General features: G+C 42.1%; 1 protein-coding gene across 1 annotated transcript in view; it reads right to left on the reverse strand.

Moving 5' to 3' along the window:
• Nucleotides 1–464: 464 nt before the first annotated feature.
• Nucleotides 465–23,672, reverse strand: part of LOC308676278 (perforin-1-like) — a gene marked incomplete at both ends in the record, with an annotated part of 30,147 nt that continues 6,939 nt past the window's right edge. Inside the window, 2 exons of the mRNA XM_081342091.1 lie at nt 465–1,587; nt 8,171–8,735. Coding sequence (XP_081198217.1) covers nt 465–1,587; nt 8,171–8,735 — 1,688 coding nt within the window. The remainder of the gene's footprint in view (nt 1,588–8,170; nt 8,736–23,672) is intronic.

The following is a 23,672-nucleotide window of genomic DNA, read 5'->3' on the forward strand; positions in this document are numbered from 1 at the left end:
AAACAAGAACTTATAAGAAGAAATCCAGGGCATGCTTTCAAAATAAGCTGTAGCATGAATTCAGGTAGTCCTCGACTTATAACCATTTGTTTAGTGACCAAAATTACAATGGCACTGAAAAAATGACTTATGACCATTTTTCACACATATGACCATTTTAGCATCCACATAGTCACATGATCTAAATCTGGGCACCTGGCAACTGGCACGTATTTACGACAGTTGCAGCGTCTTGGAGTCATTTGTAACTTTCCCAGCCGGCTTCTGACAAGCAAAGTCCGGAGGGGAAGTGGGGGGAGCCAGATTCGCTTAATGACCCCATGATTCACTGAACCATTTAATAATTGTGACCAAAAAAGGGGGTCACAATTGGAGCAAAACTCACTTAACAACCGGGCTCAGTTAGTGGTCATAAGTGGAGGACTACCTGTAGTCTTTTACCCCGCCTGTTTCTATCGTGGGTTTCACTTTGCTTCACGTTGTAACATAGCAAGCCTGTGTGGCTGCTGAGGGACATAATCCAAGCAGTAGGGCCCCCCTAAAAAGGGGCCACATTCCAAATGATACTGAAATTCAAGGCGTCCATGATCAAAGTAACACACCTGGGTCTGAGGTTTCCCAGACCTGGGAGTTCGGTTACACGTGCCTAGAAGATCATCATCGTAACGGTTGTCTTCATCCCAGACTTGTATTAGAAGACTGCTGGCTTCTCCCAGCATCTGCACCTTCCCCAGATCCAAGTGGGTCATCCATACCGGGTTGTCATTATTCCACACAGTGGATGTCCGGCTCTGAACGCCATGGAAGAATACCTTGACGTAAGCATCCGTACTTGTGGTATGATCTCCCCAGAGACCAAAGGCACGTCGAATCGTCACCGTTAGTTTGCTTTGGCCTCGCTCCCGGGAACAGCACATGGTGTTAGTGGTGCCGTCAGTGGGACAGGTGCAGGAGCAGGGATCTCGGAGGCTGCGTTGGGAACCAAGAGGACAAGGCTGGCTGCAGTTCCTCCAAAGGGCCCTTTCTCTGATGTACTCGCTCACCGCCTGCTGCAAACTGTCCCGCTTTGGGTCACCCTTAGGCAGCAAACTATGGATGGGCTTCAAGGAGTAAGAAAGGAGTGCAGGCATAGATTTGAGGCTTTCCAACCACTGCTTATAGCCTTCAGGGTTGTGTTCATTGGAAAAAAGCAAGTCAGTGTTTTGTTCCCCTCCCACCACCTCAGTGTGTCTCTCATTGTAGGTGTTGCGGAAATTCCCTTTGAAATTCTTCTTCTTCTTCAGCTCTTCACATGTGTTGGAGGCTGCGCTGAGGCTCCCTTTGCCACCCCCAATGTTGGCCGAGGCCTCGAGGCTTAAACAGTCTTTAACTTCGTCAACAGACACACCATCCAACACTGTCTGGCAAACCCGCAAGGCTGTTACGTCCCTCACGCGGCCCCCCAATTCCAGATGACTGATGAAGTGGGTCCCATAGATGCCAATGAGCTGGCGATATTCTAGACGGGAGTCAGGTCGGTACTTGGCAGGGAGACTGCGAAGAGCGTGCCTGAAATGGCTGGTGGGAATGTATTGGCTGACACGGAAGCTACAAAAGAAGCAGAAGACCACACAGATAGGATGACAGAACTAGCGGACCTTCTGATCAAATCATAAAGGAGTCATTTGGGATCAAAGGGTAGCAACCTCACAGAATTGGTGACTAATTAGATCAGTGTTTCTCAACTAGGCAACTTTAAGAGGTCTGGATGTCAAATCCCAGAATTCCCCAGCCAGACATCTTAAAGTTGCTTAGATTGAGAACCACTGAGTTAGATGCTCCCCATAGCTGTTATCAAGAGTTAAATTAAACTAGGTGGCTTTATTCCTAGTGATTTTTTCTAACAATCAGAGAAGGATATGTACTCCATGAATTTGTAAGTCCTTAATACATGAGACCTCCACATCTTGCCCCTTTCAAATCCATATATTGGTTTTGCACAGATAAATATCTTCTGTTTAAAGGTAAAGTTAAGGTTCCCCCACACATGCATGCTAGTCGTTTCTGACTCTAGGGGCCAGTGCTCATCTCCGTTTCAAAGCCGAAGAGCCAGCACTTGTCCGAGGACGTCTCTGTGGTCATGTGGCCGGCATGACTAGATGCCAAAGGCACATGGAACGCTGTTACCTTCCCACCGTAGTGGTCCCTATTTTTCTACTTGCATTTTTACGTGCTTTCGAACTGCTAGGTTGGCAGAAGCTGGGACGAGTAACAGGTGCTCACTCTATTACGCGGCACTCGGGATTCGACCCGCCAAACTGCCAACCTTCTGATCGAAAAGCTCAGCATCCTAACCCACTGAGCCACCGCGTCCCTTGTATCTTCTGTTTATACATCATCATATATTATTCAGCTATTGATCACTTAGAATGATGCCAGCTATATTATCTGGGGTGGATACCTTCACATGATCAATCTCTTCTGGGGTTTTATTTTGGTTTGGTAGAATTAGAACTAGTGGGCAACTTGGCCCAGAACGGATAGTATGGTGGAGAAGGTGTTGAACCAGGAGCAGGAAGACCCATATTCTGATTCACCTTCAACAATGGAAATTCAATGAGTGGCTTTGAGCCAGTTCCTCTCTCTCAGCTGCCCCAGCCTCACAAAAATAGGACTTGTACCCCTTTAAATATAAGCACATATCATATACAAATACCAGGGCCACATGCTACCAGGAGATCTGAATTCCAATGAATCGCAAGCAAGATCCATCAAGAAACCTATCTGAGCCAAGTTCAGTGTTCATCCAGGTAAAATTGTCTGAAGGTTGGGTCATGGCACCTGGATTTATTTTCTTGTTAGTTTGAGACATTTCGCTGATCATCCAAGCAGCTTCATCAGCTAGAACTGTGGTGGCAAACCTATGGCACGCGTGCCACAGTTGGCACAGAAAGCCCTGTCTGTGAGCACGTGTGCTGTCACCCCAGTCCTAGGCCTTCAGCTGGGTTTCATAAAACCTTTTCGCTTTAGGCCTCTGCCGCCATGTGCAAAAAAAAAAGGTTCAATCAATCAATCCATTTCAACTTCTCGCGGGGAAAAAAAGATCTCGCAAAGTTGGAATTGATTGATTGAACTTTTTAGTCCCACCCAGTCTGGCGTTACCACTGCAGCCACGCCCACCCAATGGGCCATGCCCACCTGGCACCCGACAATACATAAGTGGGTTTTGGGTTGCAGTTTGGGCCCTCGGTCTCTAAAAGGCTCGCCATCACTGAGCGAGAACAAGTTAGTTAGGCATACTAACAAGAAAATAAGTCCAGGTGCTATGACTTCAGACAACTTTACCTGGATGATTGACAATCTTCATCGACATATTGCAGTGCACTTTGGGGATGAAAGCCCTAAGGTTGATGGAGGAGGGGTTGGGTACATTCCAACAATTCTATGTCTAACTGACTTGTTCTGACTGATGTAGCTGCTTAGATGAGCAGCGAAATGTCTCAAACTAACAAGAAAATAAGTCCGGTGATCATGACTCAACCTTTGGACGTATTTGAATCAATGCTTACTTTTCCCTTTGCCCCGCTTTCTCTTTTAGTCTTTATACCTTTTGTACTGAAGGTGTATAGGTTGTCCTTGACTTACAACAGGTTGTTTAGTGATGGTTCAAAGTTACAACGGTACTTATGGCCAGTGCTTTTTTTGTAAAAGAAAAAGGTGCCGGAACTCACACATGTCATACAACCCGCCTTGCCTACCCTACAAGGTTCCATCCAAAAAAGGTGCCGGAACTCCGTTCTGAGCGTTCTATGATAAAAAAAGCCCTTCTTATGGCCATTGCAGCATCCCCATGGTTACGTGATTGACATTTGGATGCTTGACAACCAACTCACATTTATGATGGTTGCAGTGTCCCGGGATCATGTGATCTCTTTTTGTGACCTTCTGACAAGCAAAGTCAATGGGGAAGCCAGATTCACTTAACAACCGTATTACTAATTTAACAACTGCGACGATCCACTTAACAACTGTCGCAAGACAAGTCGTAAAATGGGGCAAAATTCACTTAAGAAATTTCTCACTTGGCAACATAAATTTTGGGCTCAGTTGTGGTCGTAGGAAAAGCAGCATAATTATTTTTTCAATAAATAAATGGAAGCCAGTACTACAATGGACCCCTTCATGGATTACTGCCTTGTCGTGGCGAAGGGGCTTGCGTAATTCAATGAAGCTATGAGCTATGCCGTGCAGGGCCACCCAAGACGGAAAGGTCATAGCAGAGAGTTCTGACAAAACGTGATCCACTGGAGAAGGAAATGGCAAACCACTCCAGTATCTTTGCCATGAAAACCCTATGGACAGTACTAAAAGGCAAAACGATATGACGCTGGAAGATGAGCCCCTCAGGTCGGAAGGCGTCCAATATGCTACTGGGGAAGAGCAGAGGACTAGTACTAGTAGCGCCAGAAAGAATGAAGCGACTGGGCCAAAGCCGAAAGGACGCTCAGCTGTGGATATGTCTGGTGGTGAAAGGAAAGTCCGATGCTGTAAAGATTTTTTCTCCATAGGAACCTGGAATGTAAGATCCATGAATCAAGGAAAGCTGGACGTGGTCAAACAAGAGATGACAAGACTAAACATCGACATCTTAGGTATCAGCGAACTAAAATGGACAGGAATGGGTGAATTTAATTCAGATGACCATCAGGTATACTACTGCGGGCAAGAATCCCTCAGAAGAAATGGAGTAGCCTTCATAGTCAATAAAAAAATAGGAAAAGCAGTACTGGGATACAATCCTCAAAATGACAGAATGATCTCAGTTCGAATCCAAGGCAAACCATTCAATATCACAGTAGTCCAAGTCTATGCCCCAACCACCAGTGCTGAAGAGGATGAAATTGACCGGTTCTATGAAGCCCTACAGCACCTTATAGAACTAACACCCAAAAATGATGTCCTTATCATCATGGGGGATTGGAATGCTAAAGTAGGAAGCCAAAAGATAACGGGAATAACAGGCAAGTTTGGCCTTGGAGTACAAAATGAAGCAGGGCACAGGCTGATAGAATTTTGTCAAGAGAATACAATGGTCATAGCAAACACTCTTTTCCAACAACCCAAGAGACGGCTTTACACATGGACATCACCAGACGGTCAACACAGAAATCAGATTGACTATATGCTCTGCAGCCAAAGATGGAGAAGCTCTATACAGTCAGTAAAAACAAGACCAGGAGCTGACTGTGGCTCAGACCATGAGCTTCTTGTTGCAAAGTTTAGGCTTAAATTAAAGAAAGTAGGGAAAAGCGCTAGGCCAGTCAGGTATGAATTAAATCATATCCCTGTTGAATATACAGTAGAGGTGACAAATAGATTTAAGGAATTAGATCTGATAGACAGAGTGCCTGAAGAACTATGGACAGAGGTTCGCAACATTGTACAACAGGTAGCAACCAAAACCATCCCAAAGAAAAAGAAATGCAAGAAAGCAAAATGGCTGTCTGAGGAAGCTTTGCAAATAGCTGAGGAAAGGAGGGAAGCGAAAGGCAAGGGAGAAAAAGAAAGATACGCCCAATTAAATGCAGAATTCCAAAGAATAGCTAGAAGAGATAAGAATGCCTTCTTAAATGAACAATGCAAAGAAATAGAAGAAAACAATAGAATAGGGAGGACCAGAGATCTTTTCAAGAAAATTGGACAGATGAAAGGAACGTTTCATGCAAAAATGGGCATGATAAAGGACCAAAATGGCAGGGACCTAACAGAGGCAGAAGAGATTAAGAAGAGGTGGCAAAATTACACAGAAGAACTATACAAGAATGAGCTTAACGTCCCTGATAATCACAATGAGGTGGTCACTGACCTCGAGCCAGACATCCTAGAATGTGAAGTGAAGTGGGCCTTAGAAAAGCTGAGCAACAACAAAGCTAGTGGAGGTGACAGTATTCCAGCTGAGCTATTCAAAATCTTAAAAGACGATGCAGTAAAAGTGCTACACTCAATTTGCCAGCAAATTTGGAAAACTCAACAGTGGCCACAGGATTGGAAAAGATCAGTTTACATTCCAATTCCAAAGAAAGGCAGTGCCAAAGAATGTTCAAACTATCGCACCATTGCACTCATTTCTCATGCTAGTAAAGTTATGCTTAAAATTCTACAAGCTAGACTCCAGCAGTATGTGGATCGAGAACTACCAGAAGTACAGGCAGGATTTCGAAGAGGCAGAGGAACTAGAGATCAAATTGCTAACATACGCTGGATCATGGAGAAAGCTAGAGAGTTCCAGAAAAACATCTACTTCTGCTTCATTGACTATGCTAAAGCCTTTGATTGTGTGGATCATAACAAACTCTGGCAAGTCCTTAAAGAGATGGGCATACCAGACCATCTTATTTGTCTCTTGAGAAATCTATATGCGGGCCAAGAAGCAACAGTGAGAACTGGACACGGAACCACTGATTGGTTCAAAATTGGGAAAGGAGTCCGGCAAGGCTGTATACTGTCGCCTTGCCTATTTAACTTATATGCAGAGCACATCATGAGAAAGGCAGGGCTAGATGAATCAAAAGTTGGAATTAAGATTGCCGGAAGAAACATCAACAACCTAAGATATGCAGATGATACCACTCTAATGGCAGAAAGTGAAGAAGAACTAAAGAGCCTCTTGTTGCAAGTGAAGAAGGAGAGTGCAAAACTTGGGTTGAAACTAAACATTAAGAAAACCAAGATCATGGCATCCGGCCCTCTCAACTCCTGGCAAATAGATGGGGAAGAAATGGAGGTAGTGACAGATTTTATTTTCCTGGGCTCCAAGATCACTGCAGATGGGGACTGTAGTCAAGAAATTAAAAGACGCTTGCTCCTCGGGAGGAAAGCCATGGCAAATCTAGACAGCACACTAAAAAGCAGAGACATCACCCTGTCAACAAAAGTGCGTATAGTCAAGGCTATGGTCTTCCCAGTTGCAATGTATGGCAGTGAAAGTTGGACCATCAGAAAGGCTGAGCGCCAAAGAATTGAGGCCTTTGAACTATGGTGCTGGAGAAGACTCCTGCGAGTCCCTTGGACTGCAAGGCGATCAAACCGGTCAGTCCTAGAGGAGATCAACCCTGACTGCTCTTTAGAAGGCCAGATCCTGAAGCTAAAACTCAAATACTTTGGCCACCTAAAGAGAAGGAAGGACTCACTGGAGAAGAGCCTAATGCTGGGAAAGATTGAGGGCAATAGAAGAAGGGGACGACAGAGAATGAGGTGGCTGGATGGAGTCACTGAAGCAGTAGGTGTGAGCCTAGATGGACTCCAGAAGATGGTAGAGGACAGGAAGGCCTGGAGGAACATTGTCCATAGGGTCGCGATGGGTCGGACACGACTTCGCAACTAACAACAACAACAACAACAACTACAATGGAACGCTGCAGTCGGGAGAGAGAGAAATACTGTTGACTCAGTTTTCCACTTCTGATGGAAATAATGACTCATTTCCATCTGGTGCCAGGACTATTGGTAAGGCTAATTATGTTGTTAATACTAATTACCATCCAGGCCTTAGCAGGTGAAAACATCTAGCTGAATCAAGCCTGGTTAATAGTTGGATAGGAATTTCAGAGCTGCTGGTTAGATTAAGGCACTGTTTCTCACATTTGGCAACTTCAACATGTGCGGACTTCAACTTCCAGAATTCCTCAGCCAACACAGCCTGCTGGGGAATTCTGGGAGCTGAAGTCCACACAAGTGACTTATGACCATTTTTCACACTTACGACTGTTGCAGCATTCCCGTGGTCCCGTGATCAAAGTTTGGTCACTTGGCAACTGGTTCATATTTATGACGGTTGCAGTGTCCCGGGTTCATGTGTTCATCTTTTGCGACCTTCTGACAAGCAAAGTCAATGGGGAAGCCAGATTCACTTAACAGCCATGTTACTAATTTAACAACTGCAGGGATTCACTTACCAACTGTGGCAGGATAGGTTTTCAAAGGGGGCAAAACTCACTTAGCAACTGTCTCGCTTAGCAACAGAAATTTTAGTCGTAAGTTGAGGACTACCTGTTACCTGTCAGGCAAGAAATCTGTACTTGCCCATTTCCTCATAAGATGCCCTCAAAACATCAACACAAATGGATGATTATAGTAAAGCCCAGTAGGAGTTCTCAGCTACTGTATTACACCTCACCCAGGCCTTCTTCACCTGTAATGAGAGCAGGAGACCTCGTGACTTGCAAAACTGTACTTGTCTTGGTTGCTCTTCTGCATGGTGAAGTCCGCCATCTTGGAGTGAGCTCCAGCCAGACTCATCTGGACCTGAAGCCCGGGATTTGGCTGCACATCAAGTCCGGCTTTCCAGTCGTTCTTCACGTCAGATGCTGCTGCGTGAAGCACATTAATGCCAGAGCTTTGTAGGGAGGTGTGGACCTTCCTCTGACACTTCGCTTTGGCTGTCCAGTCAACGGCCACCAAGGGAAGTCTCTGAAGAGGCCTGTCCTGCAGAAGAGGGTTACGGCATAGGGTGCAGGTGCCATCAGCTTTCTGCCACTGATTCAGATCCAACACCTTGGCCTCCTTCTTCTCCAGCGTGGTGATGTCCAGGCCTTCTCCAGCCAAGCTGTAGCCAGGCACAAAGTCTTTTTCCTCGTCGCATTCATCGGCTGTCCTGACGTGGCAAAAGGGAGAGACGCCAGTCAAGAAAAGAAGGAGGAAAGGAAGCCCTAGGGTGAAGGCAGCAGAGATGGGCTTGGCGCTCGGCATGGTTGATCCTACACAGGGAAAAAAACCCCAGACTATGAATTCCAGAAGCTGCATGAAAAATGAGATCTCAAAGTGGAGCAGCATTCATCAGCTGTAACACTGCATGAAAAAGACATATAATTAGTTTAAGTCCCCTCCCCCTCCCGATGCACGAGATAGATATGCCTACTGCTTTCAAAGGTAAAAGGTAAAGGTAAAGTTTCCCCCGCACATGCGTGCTAGTCGTTTCTGACTCTAGGGGCCAGTGCTCATCTCCGTTTCAAAGCCGAAGAGCCAGCGCTTGTCTGAGGACGTCTCCGTGGTCATGTGGCCGGCATGACTAGATGCCAAAGGTGCACGGGACACTGTTACCTTCCCACCGGAGTGGTCCCTATTTTTCCACTTGCATTTTTTACGTGCTTTCGAACTGCTAGGTTGGCAGAAGCTGGGACGAGTAACAGGCGCTCACTCTGTTACGCAGCACTCGGGATTCGACCCGCCAAACTGCCGACCATCTGATCGACAAGCTCAGCATCCTAACCCACTGAGCCACCGCGTCCCTTTTCTGCTTTCAAAAGGGTCATAGAAATTCTTAATAATTACTAGGCATCTAAAGCAGGGATTCCCAATCTTAGCCACTTTTAAGACCTGGCTGGCTGGGGAATTCTGGGACTTGAAGTCCATTCATCTTAAAGTAGCCAAGATTGGGAACCTCTAGTCTAAAGCATTTAAGTTCAACCAAATGCAGCCAGAACAAAGCCTCCAAGTTCAGTTTAGATCAGTGAACTTCTCAATCTCACCAGCTTTAAGAGAGGTGACTAGATGCCAAAGGTGCACGGGACACTGTTACCTTCCCACCGGAGTGGTCCCTATTTTTCCACTTGCATTTTTTACGTGCTTTCGAACTGCTAGGTTGGCAGAAGCTGGGACGAGTAACAGGCGCTCACTCTGTTACGCAGCACTCGGGATTCGACCCGCCAAACTGCCGACCATCTGATCGACAAGCTCAGCATCCTAACCCACTGAGCCACCGCGTCCCTTTTCTGCTTTCAAAAGGGTCATAGAAATTCTTAATAATTACTAGGCATCTAAAGCAGGGATTCCCAATCTTAGCCACTTTTAAGACCTGGCTGGCTGGGGAATTCTGGGACTTGAAGTCCATTCATCTTAAAGTAGCCAAGATTGGGAACCTCTAGTCTAAAGCATTTAAGTTCAACCAAATGCAGCCAGAACAAAGCCTCCAAGTTCAGTTTAGATCAGTGAACTTCTCAATCTCACCAGCTTTAAGAGAGGTGGACTTCAACTCCCAGAATTCTCCAGCCAGCATGCAGTTGCTTCCTCGCAACCACTTTTCAAACCAGCCACATCAACCAGTTTTAAATCTGAATTTTGCACATTTGGAAGCAGAAGCTTCTGTATGGGAGCTTAAGAACATCTGTAAACTCTTCCAGGTCTCCCTCCTTGACTTTTTTTAAACCAAACATATTACTTAAGAATGTTCCTCGTGAGAGAAAAATTGAATATCAAGGTTGTAAATGAGAGGACCCGCTGAACTAAGGACATTTAATTTAATTTAATTTAATTATGGGACTTATATGCCGCCCTATCTCCCGAAGGACTCAGGGCGGCTAACAACAATAAAACAACAATAAAAACAGTAAATACAAATATTAAAAAAGATTAAATTTACAAAGCCCCATTGATTATTTACTAAAACCAATAAAAATAGAACAATATTAAAAACCCCATCGTCAGTCCAGGTCGGCCAGTTGGAAAAGGTATGTCTTTAGGTCGCGACGAAAGGACTGGAGATTCGGGGCCATCCGAAGTTCTCGGGGGAGCTGATTCCAGAGGGCAGGCGCCCCAACAGAGAAGGCCCTCCCCCTGGGGGTCGCCAGCCGACATTGTCTGGCCAATGGCACCCTGAGGAGACCCTCTCTGTGTGAGCGCACTGGGCGATGGGAAGTCGTTCCTGGCAGCAGAGGGTCCTGTAAATATCCCGGACCTAAGTCATGTAGGGCTTTATAGGTAAGAACCAGCACCTTGAACCTCACCCAAAGGACAACCGGCAACCAATGCAGCCCACGCAGGAGGGGTGTAATATGGGAATATCGGGATGCTCCCATCACAACCCGCGCGGCCGCATTCTGCACCAGCTGAAGCCTCCGGGTGGTCTTCAAGGGCAGCCCCATGTAGAGAGCGTTGCAGTAATCTATATGGGAGGTAACAAGTGCATGAGTGACCATACGTAAGGCATCTAGGTCCAGATAGGGGCGCAACTGGCGCACCAGGCGAACCTGGGCAAATGCCCCCCTGGCCACGACTCCTATATGATGTTGTAAGTCGAGTCGTGCATCCAGGAGGACGCCTAAGTTGCGCGCCCTATCAACGGGAGGCAATAACGGGAGGCTTGATACACTCCGATTTTCCTTCAAAAGAGATCTCAGCTACTCAGCCAATCAAAGCATCACAGAATGTAAGGATTCAAGGGGAATCTTGGAGATCATTTTTCTCAACCTCAGCAACTTTGAAACGTCTGGACTTCAGTTCCCAGAATTCCTTAGACAGGATGCTAGCTGAGGAATTCTGGGAAGTGAAGTCTACAGGTTCCAAAATTGTTGAGGTTGAGAAATATTGATTTAATCCAGGGATCTCCAAACCTGGCAACCTTAAGACTTGTGGACTTCGGGGGCGGAGCCAACTGTCAGAGCGGGCGGCTGTGTGAACGGAGCTCTCTCCACGCACAACCTCTCACCCAGTGTTCGCGGGGGCTTTTCGGAGCTTCAGGAGGTCCTGTAGGGACATCCGAAGTTGCAGGCAGCCCGGAGAACCTTCATGAGCGGCAGTTCGTGTTGAAGATCCGGAGAAAGTCTGATGCGAGCGAACCGGGGAGAAGGAGGCCAGTAATGGCCGACATGAAGATCTGACAGAGGGACGGAGCTAGCACGTAAGCAGCGGGACAACGGTAGAGCGGAGCTGACGGAGAGTGTATCCGAATATTAAATAGGAAGCGCTTGTGAAAGAGGTACTGGTTCGAAGTGGGAGCCTCACGGAGAGGGAATAAGCGGCGATAGAAGTCTTGAGGGAGGCGTTTGGCAAAAACAGCAAGGGAAAGAAAGCCGAAGACTATATGACTGTATTCTAGCTGGAGAAAAGCTACAACAGGTCAAAGTCTGAGCTTTGGAGCCTTAGAGACTGAACTCTGGATTGTCGGGCGTGGAAAGCGATCAGCTTGGTCTAGTCTGGTCTATCCTGGTAAATTTTGAATTTGTGAACTTTTGAAACTTTTGAAATTCTACTCTACTTGTCACGGGCGGCCATTTGATATAGCAATTTAGTAACTGGAGGTTTGTTTAGTGGGACACCTACTGGTCTTTGACAGCAGAGGAAGACGGAAAAGGTGCCAATTTCTGCGCCGGAAACGGGGGGGGGGGGAAAAAAGAAGAAGAACGTGACTTTGATTATATTCATACTATAGAATTCTATTATATAAATTGCTTAGTTGGTAATAAGTATCTGGTGGTAACTGTTTTATATATCTTTTGTCATAGAGTTAAAAGGTTTATATAAGACTCAGGGTATTATACATTGATAAAACGCTGTTATAATTGGGGAAACATGACAAGTATCTCGGGAGCAACTAAGCCTAGCGCTGGCAAAAAGGCGGCAGCACAGGGACAGGGGATGGCCTCAAGTCCCTCCAATCAGAAATCTATAGAGGATATGCTGCAAAGGGAAAGATCTAACTCGAATTCCTTTAAAGATTTACATGCCCTTTTGCAAAACCTACACGAGGCAATGGCCAAAAACCACGAGGAGATGAAGAGAGAAATAGGCCAAATAAGAAACGACACTGGTGAATTAAAGGGGAAAATCCAAGCGATAGATGATAAATTTGAAGGGATTCAACAGCAATTAGTCAAAAATGAACAAAGACTTCAAGATATGGAAGCTAGAATGGAAAAAGAGGAAAAGAGAGTAGATGATTTAAATGAAACACTCCTTCAGGCTAATAAGGAATTAGAAACAACAGTCATTTTTCTGGAAGCAGAAAAGGCTGCTCATTATCTACGCTTCCAGAACGTTCAAGAAAAAAGAGGGGAAGATCTGTTGGTCATGATGGCAGAACTGATGGCAAAGGCACTCGGTGTAGGGAAGGAGGAAATGCTAGCGGAAATTGATGAAACATACAGGGTCCAAACTAATTATGCGAGAAGGCACAACCTCCCAAAAGAAGTACATGTAAGGTTAGTTAAAAAATCAATTCGGGATGAGCTTCTGCATAGATCTAGAGAGGAACCATTAGAATTTCGGGGCCAACCAATCACCATCCTTAAACAGATACCTAAAAGGATGAGGGATCTGAGACGCGGCTATCAATTCTTAACATCCAAACTAATAAGAGAAAATGTAAACTTTAGATGGCTAACTCCAGAGGGTATTCTAGTTACGTGGCAGGATAGAAGGCATAGACTGGACACGATAGAGAAGGCAGAAGATTTTTACAAACGCCACTTCCATAGCCAAGAGGAAGTAGATTTAGAAGATCAAGATGGAAGGGAGGTAAGAGAAAGAGATACAATACGTGTGGCAATGGATGGGAAGATCTTAGCTACAGAGGATAGAAGGAACAAATCCGGTGAGTTAACAGAGAAACATGGAACTAGAGACAAGGAAGAGAGAGAGCCCCGAATCACGAGATCCACAAAAACCAGAAATAAGTAAGATGAAGGGAGGTGAGTGTAGTATTATGTCTGTGAATATTAATGGATTGAATTCGCCAGTGAAAAGGCGGAAATTTTTTAATAGGCTTATTCACCAACAATTGGATATCGTGGCAATACAAGAAGTCCATATAAAGGAACAACAAAAATATTTGTTAGTACAACCAAGAATAGGGAACCTATTCGTTTCCTTAGACCGACACAAGAAAAAGAGAGGAGTGGCACTATATGTAAACCCAAAATTGACTGCAAAACAAATTTATAACGATAAAGAGGGTAGAATACTGATAGTCGAGGTTATAATAAATCACAGGAAGGTCATGATGGTAGAGATATATGCCCCAAACCATAACCAAGAACAATTTTTCAAAACACTTCACAATAAGATATGTAGCATTGATTATGAGGAGATTTGTTTAATAGGAGATTTTAATGCTATCCTAGATATAAATTTGGATTATATGGGAAAGACGCTTAGGAAAAAGAAGAGAAGAACTCTACCGAGATCTTTTCTTAACTTGGCTGAGGAACTAAATATCCAAGATGTCTGGAGGGAAAGAAATCGTAAGGCTAGACAATATACATATTACTCCAACCGACATAACTCATGGTCTAGAATAGACATGGTATGGATGACGAAAGAAATTAGTTCAGAAATAGACAAGGTACATATAGCGACAGGTACTTGGGCAGATCACAATCCTATTAAACTTATCTGGAAAGGTTCCAAAAAAATACCCAGATGGACGCTTCAAAGAGCAATTTTAAAAGAAGACGAATTCAAATCTAAGATGGAGAGAGAACTAAGTTTTTTCTTTAAGGAAAATAAAGCTATAGACACCTCAGTACAAAACAATTGGGATACAGCTAAGGCAATGATGAGAGGGGTAGCGAGGGCATATATGGTATATAAAAATAAGGGGAAAAGACAACAACGGGAAAGATTAGAAGAGGAATATAAGAGCTTAGAAGTTACACTCCAACAAGATCCACAAAAAGAGAATATCAAGCAATCTATGGATCTGATTAAACACAAACTTAACATTCTAGACAAAGAGAAATTAGCACAACAATTGAGAAACACGAAACAAAATTTTTTTGAAAATGCAAATAAACCGGGCCGGTGGCTCGCATACAAATTGGGAAAACAAAAGGGGAAAAACTGGATTCACGAACTACGAGATGAGGAAGGGAGAATATTCCACCAGGAGGAAAAAAAAAAAATTATAGCCCAGGAATTTTATGAACGTTTATACAAAGAAGATAGTCAGGCAAGTGTGGAGAAAATGGAGGAATATTTTCAAAGAGCCAAACTACCTAAGGTCACAGAAGATACCAGAAATATGTTAAACGAGGAAATTCGACTATCTGAGGTGATAAAAGCTATTAATGCACAAAAGAATAATAAAGCATCGGGACCCGACGGTCTTCCATCAGAAATTTATAAAGAATTACAAAATATCCTAGCTCAACCCCTAGTGGAGGTATTTAACGCAGTATTAGAAGGCGCAAGGACGCCTAAATCTTGGCTAGAGGCAAACATAACCCTTATTCCGAAAGATAACACAGACCATACATTAATCCAAAATTACAGACCCATATCACTTCTTAACTCGGACTACAAGATATTTACATCAATTATAGCGGAACGATTGAAACGATTTCTGAATGATTTCATACACGCAGATCAAAATGGTTTTCTCGCTAAGAGACACACTAAGCACAACATTAGAATAATATTAGATACATTGGAGTACTATGAATTACATAGCGAACAACAGATGGCATTACTTTTCTTAGACGCCCAAAAGGCATTTGACAATGTTAAATGGTCTTTTTTGTGCCAACAGCTTAGCTTTATGAATATGGGAGAAAAATTTATAAATATAATTAGGGCAATTTATGACAATCAGGAAGCAAAAATAATTATTAATGGGGAAGCATCTAGCAAGTTTCAAATTCAAAAGGGAACACGGCAAGGCTGCCCCTTATCACCGTTGCTGTTTATATTGACTCTTGAAGTATTAACGAGAACTATAAGAAACGACCCAAAGATAAAAGGATTAACCATTAAAAAGGAAACCTTTAAATTGCAAGCTTTCGCGGACGATCTGGTTTTTATTATGGAGGATCCATGTCAGACGGGACCAAAGCTATTGGAAGAATTATCTAAATATGGTGAGGTTGCCGGACTGCGAATAAATAGAAATAAGACCAAGATGATTGTTAAAAATATGACCAATAAACAAAAAGGTAATCTGGCCGAAATCACGGATATAGAAATAGTCAAGAAAATAAAATATCTAGGGATTAACATTACGGCTAGATGCACTTCACTCAAAAAGGATAATTATGATAATGTAGTGAACCAAATAAAAGGTGATCTGGAAAGATGGGGAAACCTAAAACTCTCATTATTGGGAAGAATCGCTGTCATTAAGATGAATATTCTGCCTAAAATCCTGTTTCTGTTTCAGAATATCCCAATTCAACTCGACTCTAAATTTTTTCGAAATTTGGATAAATTATCACTAAATTTTATTTGGCAGGGGAAAAAACCAAGAATTAAATTGAAATATTTACAAGACACGAAGGAAAATGGGGGTTTTGGATTGCCAGACTGGGAATTATATTACCACGCCGCGGCCCTGAGCTGGATTAGAGAATGGGTAATCTTGAGAAATAGAAGACTATTAACTTTAGAGGGTCACGATTTGCAATATGGCTGGCATGCTTTCCTATGGACGGAGAAACAAGGTCTTTTCTCGCATTTTCAAAGACACCGGATCAGGCAAGCGCTACTTAATACTTGGAAAAAAATTAGATCTCACAATTACACCAAAATACCGGTCTGGCTATCCACCCTTGAAGCGATAGTTTACCCAAATCTGTTTGATTTGGGTAACATAATCTCATACAAGGATATTCTGAATGAGGAGGGGGAATTGAAACTTAGGAATGAACTAGAATTACAAGGTATAAAACTCGATTGGTGGGCCTACTTACAAATCCAATCGAGATTTAGGAAGGATAAAAATGAATGGGGGATATATACCTCTGAAACAGCATTGGACAAAATATTATTGGGACCGGACTCTAAACAAATAAGGAATTTTTATAAATTACTTTTGGGATATAAGCTGTTTGAAGAGCAAGTGAAAGACCCCATGTTGACCTGGGCTAACAATTTAGGACATAACATCGACCTAGATACTTGGCAAACAATTTGGGATAGGAATAAAAGGATAACACTGGCCTCATCGTATAAAGAAAATTTATTTAAAATGTTTTACCGATGGCATCTTCCCCCAGCCCGCTTAGCAAAAATGTACACAACAGCATCTCCCAAATGTTGGAAGTGTTCTGAAGAGATAGGCACATACTTCCACACGTGGTGGTCTTGCAGTAAAACACAAAAATTTTGGAGAATGATTTGGATTTGGCTGAAAGAAATATTGAAACAAGATCTGGAGTTTAGTCCAGAACTTTTCTTGTTGGGAATCACGAAAGAGAAATATCCTAAAGATGTGCTATACTTAACGATCCATATTATCACAGCAGCTAGAATATCATTTGCGCAAAAATGGAAAAAGAATGAGATCCCAGGACAAAAAGAGGTTATTAGGAAAATTTGGGATTGCGCTGAAATGGACAAATTAACTTTGGAATTAAAGAATAAAGATCAATCAGACTATTATAGAATTTGGAACAAATTGTATCTTTGGATGGATAAAAAGAAAGGTCTCTATTAGGTTTTACAGACTAGCTCACTGTTTTAAATATTGTGGTATTTCACCGATTTGTAATCTAAGTGTATTTAAGTGTATTTTTGATGTACATATATACATGTATATATATATATTTAAACATTGTAGACAAAAAGGTTTGTCAGCTCGCTGGTACTGTGTCCAATGTTTTTAAATAATAAATTTAATAAAAAATTTAAAAAAAAAAAAAAAGACTTGTGGACTTCAACTTCCAGAATTCCTCAGCCAGCATGGGTGGCTGAGGAATTCTGGGAGTTAAAGTCTATAAGTTGAAGTTGAAGCCACAAGTTTTAAAGTTGCCAAGTTTGGAGGCTCCTAAAGTCTAACCTCCTGTTCAGTGTAAGAATCCTCTATTACAGTAATCCTAACAGATCCAATCTCCATTTAAACATGTTGAAAAAGGTAGAGCTTCAAATTGCGGTTAGCAGTCTTTCTGCTACTAGAACATGTAAGCTATTCTCTCCCACATTTGGAATGGCAGCCAAAGCAAAATCCTTGGCAGAGGAGCCTAGACCCACATTTTTATTGTCCTTGATTTTTTTTAAAAAAAGAAACTTTTAAAAGTATTATTGATATCAGAAGTTTTATAAAACAATTTTATTTGCACAGCCTTTTTTGTCCATGAAACTGTGGGGTACCCCATCACACCCACACATGGGTTGCCTCTCACTCTTAAAAAAACCCATGTACAATGTATGGGGTAAACTAAACAGACATGCTCAGAAGTGCAATTAAGGGAAGAGTAAGTATCAGCTAAGGGACGCAGTGGCTCAGTGGGTTAGGATGCTGAGCTTGTCGATCAGAAGGTCAGCAGTTTGGTGGGTCGAATCCCGACTGCCACGTTAACACAGTGAGCGCCTGTTACTCATCCCAGCTTCTGCCAACCTTGCAGTTCGAAAGCACATAAAAATGCAAGTAGAAAAATAGGGACCAGTACGGTGAGAAGGTAACAGCGTTCCGTGCGCCTTTGGCGTCAAGTCATGCCAGCCACATGACCACAGAGACGTCCTCGGACAAGCGCTGGTTCTTCGGCTTTGAAACGGAGATGAGCACTGGCCCCTAGAGTTGGAAACGAATAGCACGCATGTGCGGGGGAACCTTTACGTTTACCTTAAGTATCAGCTATAAAATTGTGGCATTAAACTTCTCCCCATTAAAGGTGAAGAGATCCACGAAATATTCTAATGCTCATAAACACGGTTGGCATGTAAGAACTTGCTAATGTAAATTCATTTGTTTTCCATTCCTAGGTGCAATTTTTCTTTTTTTTTGTTTTTGCCTTGGAGTAATATTTGAGAAAGATGAATGATGATGGCTTTGGAGTACCAATCGATCTTGACATACTTAATAATTTAAGGTACACTCTGCCTTTTATTCAGGAGCTCATTGTGGCATGTCTAGGATTTTGTCCTCCTATTTTTCTCCACAACAGTCCTGCGAGGTAAGCTGGGCTAAGACAGAATGATTGACTCCTATTATCCAGCTTAAGTCTCCATGGTTGAAGCTGGACTAGAACCCCTTTCCTAATCCAACATAGTAACCAGTTTGGCAGGTCTCAATCTGGCAAGGAAAGCAGGCCTATTTTATATGCAGAAATTGGCAGATGAAAAAGGGTTTTTCACATCAGGGGTGCCAACAAATCACCCCCAAATTGCTCAAGACACAGCTTAAAAAGCCTGCAAAAGAATTCAGCCCAACAGCCAAGAATGGATGCTTGTTAAAACTGTTTAGGATTCTTAAACTGGTTCCTGCCCATCTCAATTAGAGCCAAAAAATAAGAATAATTGAACCATACTTTTTTGTTTGTTTGTTTATCTGTGAGGTTTTTAACTATTAATTTGGTTTTTTCTCTGCTTGTTTTCAGTCCTGCTATTTCTCTATATTGTTCTATCTTTCCCAGTAGTTTAGGAATCATCTCCAAAGGTTCTTCTAAAGTAACTACCAAGTCATCAGCAAATGCTTGTAATTTATATGTTTCGCCTTTTATTTCTAGCCCTTTAATTTCTATATCTTGTCTAATATTTCTATGTAAAACTTCCAGAGTGAAGATAAATAACAATGGAGATAATGGACATCCTTGCCTTGTGCCTTTTCTTATCTCAAAGTTCTCAGTATAGTCTCCATTCATAATCACTTTCGCTGTTTGTCTATTGTCTCTTTTTTATCAGGTTTATAAAGTTCTGTCCAAAGTCCATTATTTGTAATTGCTGAATCATGAATTGCCAGGAAACATTATCAAATGCCTTTTGGGCATCTAGAAATATTAGTGCCAGTTGTTTCCCTGGATGTAGTTCATAATATTCTAATAAGTCCATTATCACTCATAAATTGTTTTTAATTTGTCTCTTTGGCAAAAAAAACAGTTTTGATCTGAGTGTATAAATTCAGTTAAATATCTTTTCAATCTCTGCCATTATTGAAGTAAAAATTTTATAATCCACATTCAGTGACGATAGGTAAAGGTTCCCCCGCACATGCGTGCTAGTCGTTTCCGACTCTAGGGGCCGGTGCTCATCTCTGTTTCAAAGCTGAAGAGCCAGCGCTTGTCCGAGGACATCTCCGTGGTCATGTGGCCGGCATGACTAGACGCCAAAGGTGCATGGAATGCTGTTACCTTCCCACCGTAGTGGTCCCTATTTTTCTACTTGCATTTTTACATGCTTTCGAACTGCTAGGCGGGCAGAAGCTGGGACGAGTAACAGGCGCTCACTCTGTTACGCGGCACTCGGGATTCGACTCGCCAAACTGTCGACCTTCTGATCGACAAGCTCAGCGTCCTAACCCACTGAGCCATCACGTCCCTGTCTCAACTTAGACATGATCATAAATGACATAAGTGAAAAAATGGGAGCTGCATTATCTCTTTAAAACTGAATTGTCCAGGTTTTTTTTTTCTTGTATGACTTCATTCATTAACAGCTTTAATGCAATAAAAAAAACTACTTTAGGTCTTTTCACGTTTCCCAACAGTGGCACTTTTTGACAGATTTGGTAACATACGCACGTCTACCTGAGTGTTGAGCTGATTTTCTGCGAAAAGGGAGTGAATGAGGGCCCCAGCCAAGCTCTTTCTTACTTTCAGTCCCTTCTTATGCGGCACTTGGGATTCGACCCGCCAAAGTGGCGACCTTCTGATCAACAAGCTCAGCGTCCTAACCCACTGAGCCACCGCGTCCCTTTCAATGTCGATATCGGTCTATAATTTTTTATCTGTGTCAAATGTCAGAAAAAACAGAATTGCAGATAGTTAAAAAGGTTAAATATCTGGGAATACATTTAACAGCAAGATGCTCAACGATAAAAGAAGATAATTAGATAAAACTAATGAATCAAATAAAACTGGATCTGGAAAAATGGAAAAACTTGCAATTGTCAATATTAGGAAGAATTGCTACAGTGAAAATGAACATACTACCAAAAATCTTATTTTTATTTCAAACCATACCTATAAAACTTGAGAAAAAATTCTTTGAAGACTTAAATTCACTGATTTTGAAATTTATTTGGCAAGGAAAGAAAGCTAGAATTAAGATGAAAATGTTACAAGGTTCCAAGGAAAATGGAGGATTTGGTCTACCGGAGTGGATTTTATATTATCAAGCATCTGTATTAACATGGGTAAAAAAGAAGAAAGGGATGACAGAGAATGAGGTGGCTGGATGGAGTCACTGAAGCAGTAGGCGTGAGCTTAAATTGTCTCCAGAAGATGGTAGAGGACAGGAAGGCCTGGAGGAACATTGTCCATAGGGTCGCGATGGGTTGGACACGACTTCACAGCTAACAACAACATATCTGGGGAGGTATGATCTTCAATTGGGATGGCACACTTTTTTATGGTACGGGAAAACTAAAGTTCATAAAAATTTCCCAAATCATTAAGAAATGCATTAACAACATGGGGAAAAATAAAATGTAAAATATATTTGAAAATTCCAGGGTGGTTGTCAACAATGGAAGCATTTGTACACCCAAATTTAGTGAACTTTGAAAAAATCTGGACATATAGAGATATTTTAAACTCTGAAGGAAATTTAAAATCTAAACAAAAAATGGAAAATCAGAGTATCAATCTATCAAGGTGGGCACATTTACAGATGCAAGCTGGATATGATAAAGATGTTAAACTGTATGGATTTTACAAGGAACAAACTGTGTTTGATAAGACACTGTTTACTTTGGATGAGAAACTAATTAAGAAAATGTATAATTTTCTATTAACTTTGTAAATGGAAAGCGAACAAGTTAAAGAAACAATGATAAGATGGATGAAAAATTTTGGATATAATATAGAATTAGAAAAATAGCAAAATGTATGGGAAAGAAATTACAAACTAACAATGTCAACTTCCTACAAAGAAAATTTATATAAAATGTTCTATAGATGGCACCTGTCACCAGCAAGATTAGCAAAAATGTTTAAAAACATGTCAGACAGATGTTGGAAATGTAAACATAAGTCAGGCACGTATTACCATGTTTGGTGGACATGTGACAAAGTAAAGAGTTATTGGGAAAAGATACATGCTTGGCTAGAAAAGACGTTGGGAGAACATGTAGATTTTAAACCTGAACTTATTTTATTAGGTATAATGCCAGAAAAGACTAACAAACAAAGCTTATATTTGATTTTGCATGTCACAACAGAAGCAAGAATTATATTTGCACAACACTGGAAAAATGAAGGAATACCATCAGATGAAGAAATAATTTAAAAAAATACTAGAATGCTCAGAGATGAACAGACTGACTGTGAGAGTGAAAGAAAAAGAAGAAATGGAATATTACCAAACTTGGAACTTATTTTATCGTTGGCTAGAGGAAAGAATAAAGGATTAGGAATTAAATATGTATGAGCGAATGTAAACTCAGCACGTTGGTTGAGAAATTATTACTGTATGTTTGGGGGGAAAAATAATAGAAACTTTTACAAAAAAAATAATTAGAATAAATGAACCATTCTGCTCGTTGCAATGTTACTTCCATGCTTCTTCCTCCCCACACATACCCTGGATTTAAACATGGACCCATGAATATCTCTCCATAAATACATACCTTAGCAGGAGAAAGAGAAACACATGTATACGCACCCTGTGAAGTCTGAAAAAGAAACTCAGCTCATCTATGATGCAGCTTGTTTAAAAGATGTAAAGCAGAGGGGGCGATATGACTCTGAGGTTTGCACACAACCTCACAATAGGCGAGATCTAAATTCACACCTCAGCTTGCCTTTTGCCCACCAATTAACTTGTTTATTCATTTTGACTTCAAAGAAATGAGCTTACACATTGTCCCCTCACAGGTTTGTATCTTCAACTCAACAAAGGCTGAAAAAAGAAGTTTTTCGGGGGCGGGGGGGGGGGAAGAGGGGTTGAAGCCCGTTCTGAGAACACTTTAATTTTGTTTCCTGCTGTCCCACAGACTTGGCCTGAGTCACCTTACACAACCCTGTTTCAAAAAAGATAACCTAAACCACACTGTGAGTGCCAAAAAGAGAGATGTTAGCAGGATATCCTAGAAACAACACTTAAATGTAAATTTAAAAATAACACATAACATGTACAATGCTGACAGAATAAGTAATCGGGATCACTTTTATTAATATAAGTAATGAACTCATTTGCAGTATCAGAAAACTGATATTTTGAAATTTTGTGAGGCCCTACAGATTGTGAAACCTTAAGCTGTAGCTTATGTAGTTTATGGATAATCCAGCAACTGGTCACAGCATCTGTAAGGAATGATACCTGTTACTCCTTTTAATTGGATTTATCCTGGATTAAACTTTGGTAATCATATCTGTGCTGCAAAATTATCTGTGCTGCAAAACAATGACCACCAGATGGCATTAGAGAGAGAGAAAGTCTCTTTGCTGACATCTCCAGTTTGTCTGGAATATTAGAGCCCAATACAGAAGCTTTACAATTTAGGTAGCTCTAAAGTCACGGCTCAGTGGGTTAGGACGCTGAGCTTGTCGATCAGAAGATTGGCAGTTTGGCGGGTCGAATCCCGAGTGCCGCGTAACAGAGTGAGCGCCTGTTACTTGTCCCAGCTTCTGCCAACCTAGCAGTTCGAAAGCACGTAAAAATGCAAGTAGAAAAATAGGGAACACTACGGTGGGAAGGTAACAGCGTTCCGTGCGCCTTTGGCGTCTAGTCATGCCGGCCACATGACGACGGAGACGTCCTCGGACAAGCGCTGGCTCTTCGGCTTTGAAACAGAGATGAGCACCGGCCCCTAGAGTTGGAAACGACTAGCGCGCATGTGCGGGGGAACCTTTACCTTTACCTTAAAGTCTTTTTGCTCCACTGTGCTGATCGGGCACTGGGGGGCGACCCCGGTCAGAAAAAGGAGAAGGAAGAGAAGCTATAGGGAGAGAACCTCAAATATGGAAAGAAAAAGTGTCTGTGAACATCAGTGGAGAAAATGCAAATTGCAAATTACAAGAAGCTGTGTGAAGAAGACATCATATTCATGT

Source organism: Vipera berus (genome assembly GCF_964194415.1).
Source record: "Vipera berus genome assembly, chromosome: W".
NCBI classification, from domain to species: Eukaryota; Metazoa; Chordata; class Lepidosauria; order Squamata; family Viperidae; genus Vipera; species Vipera berus.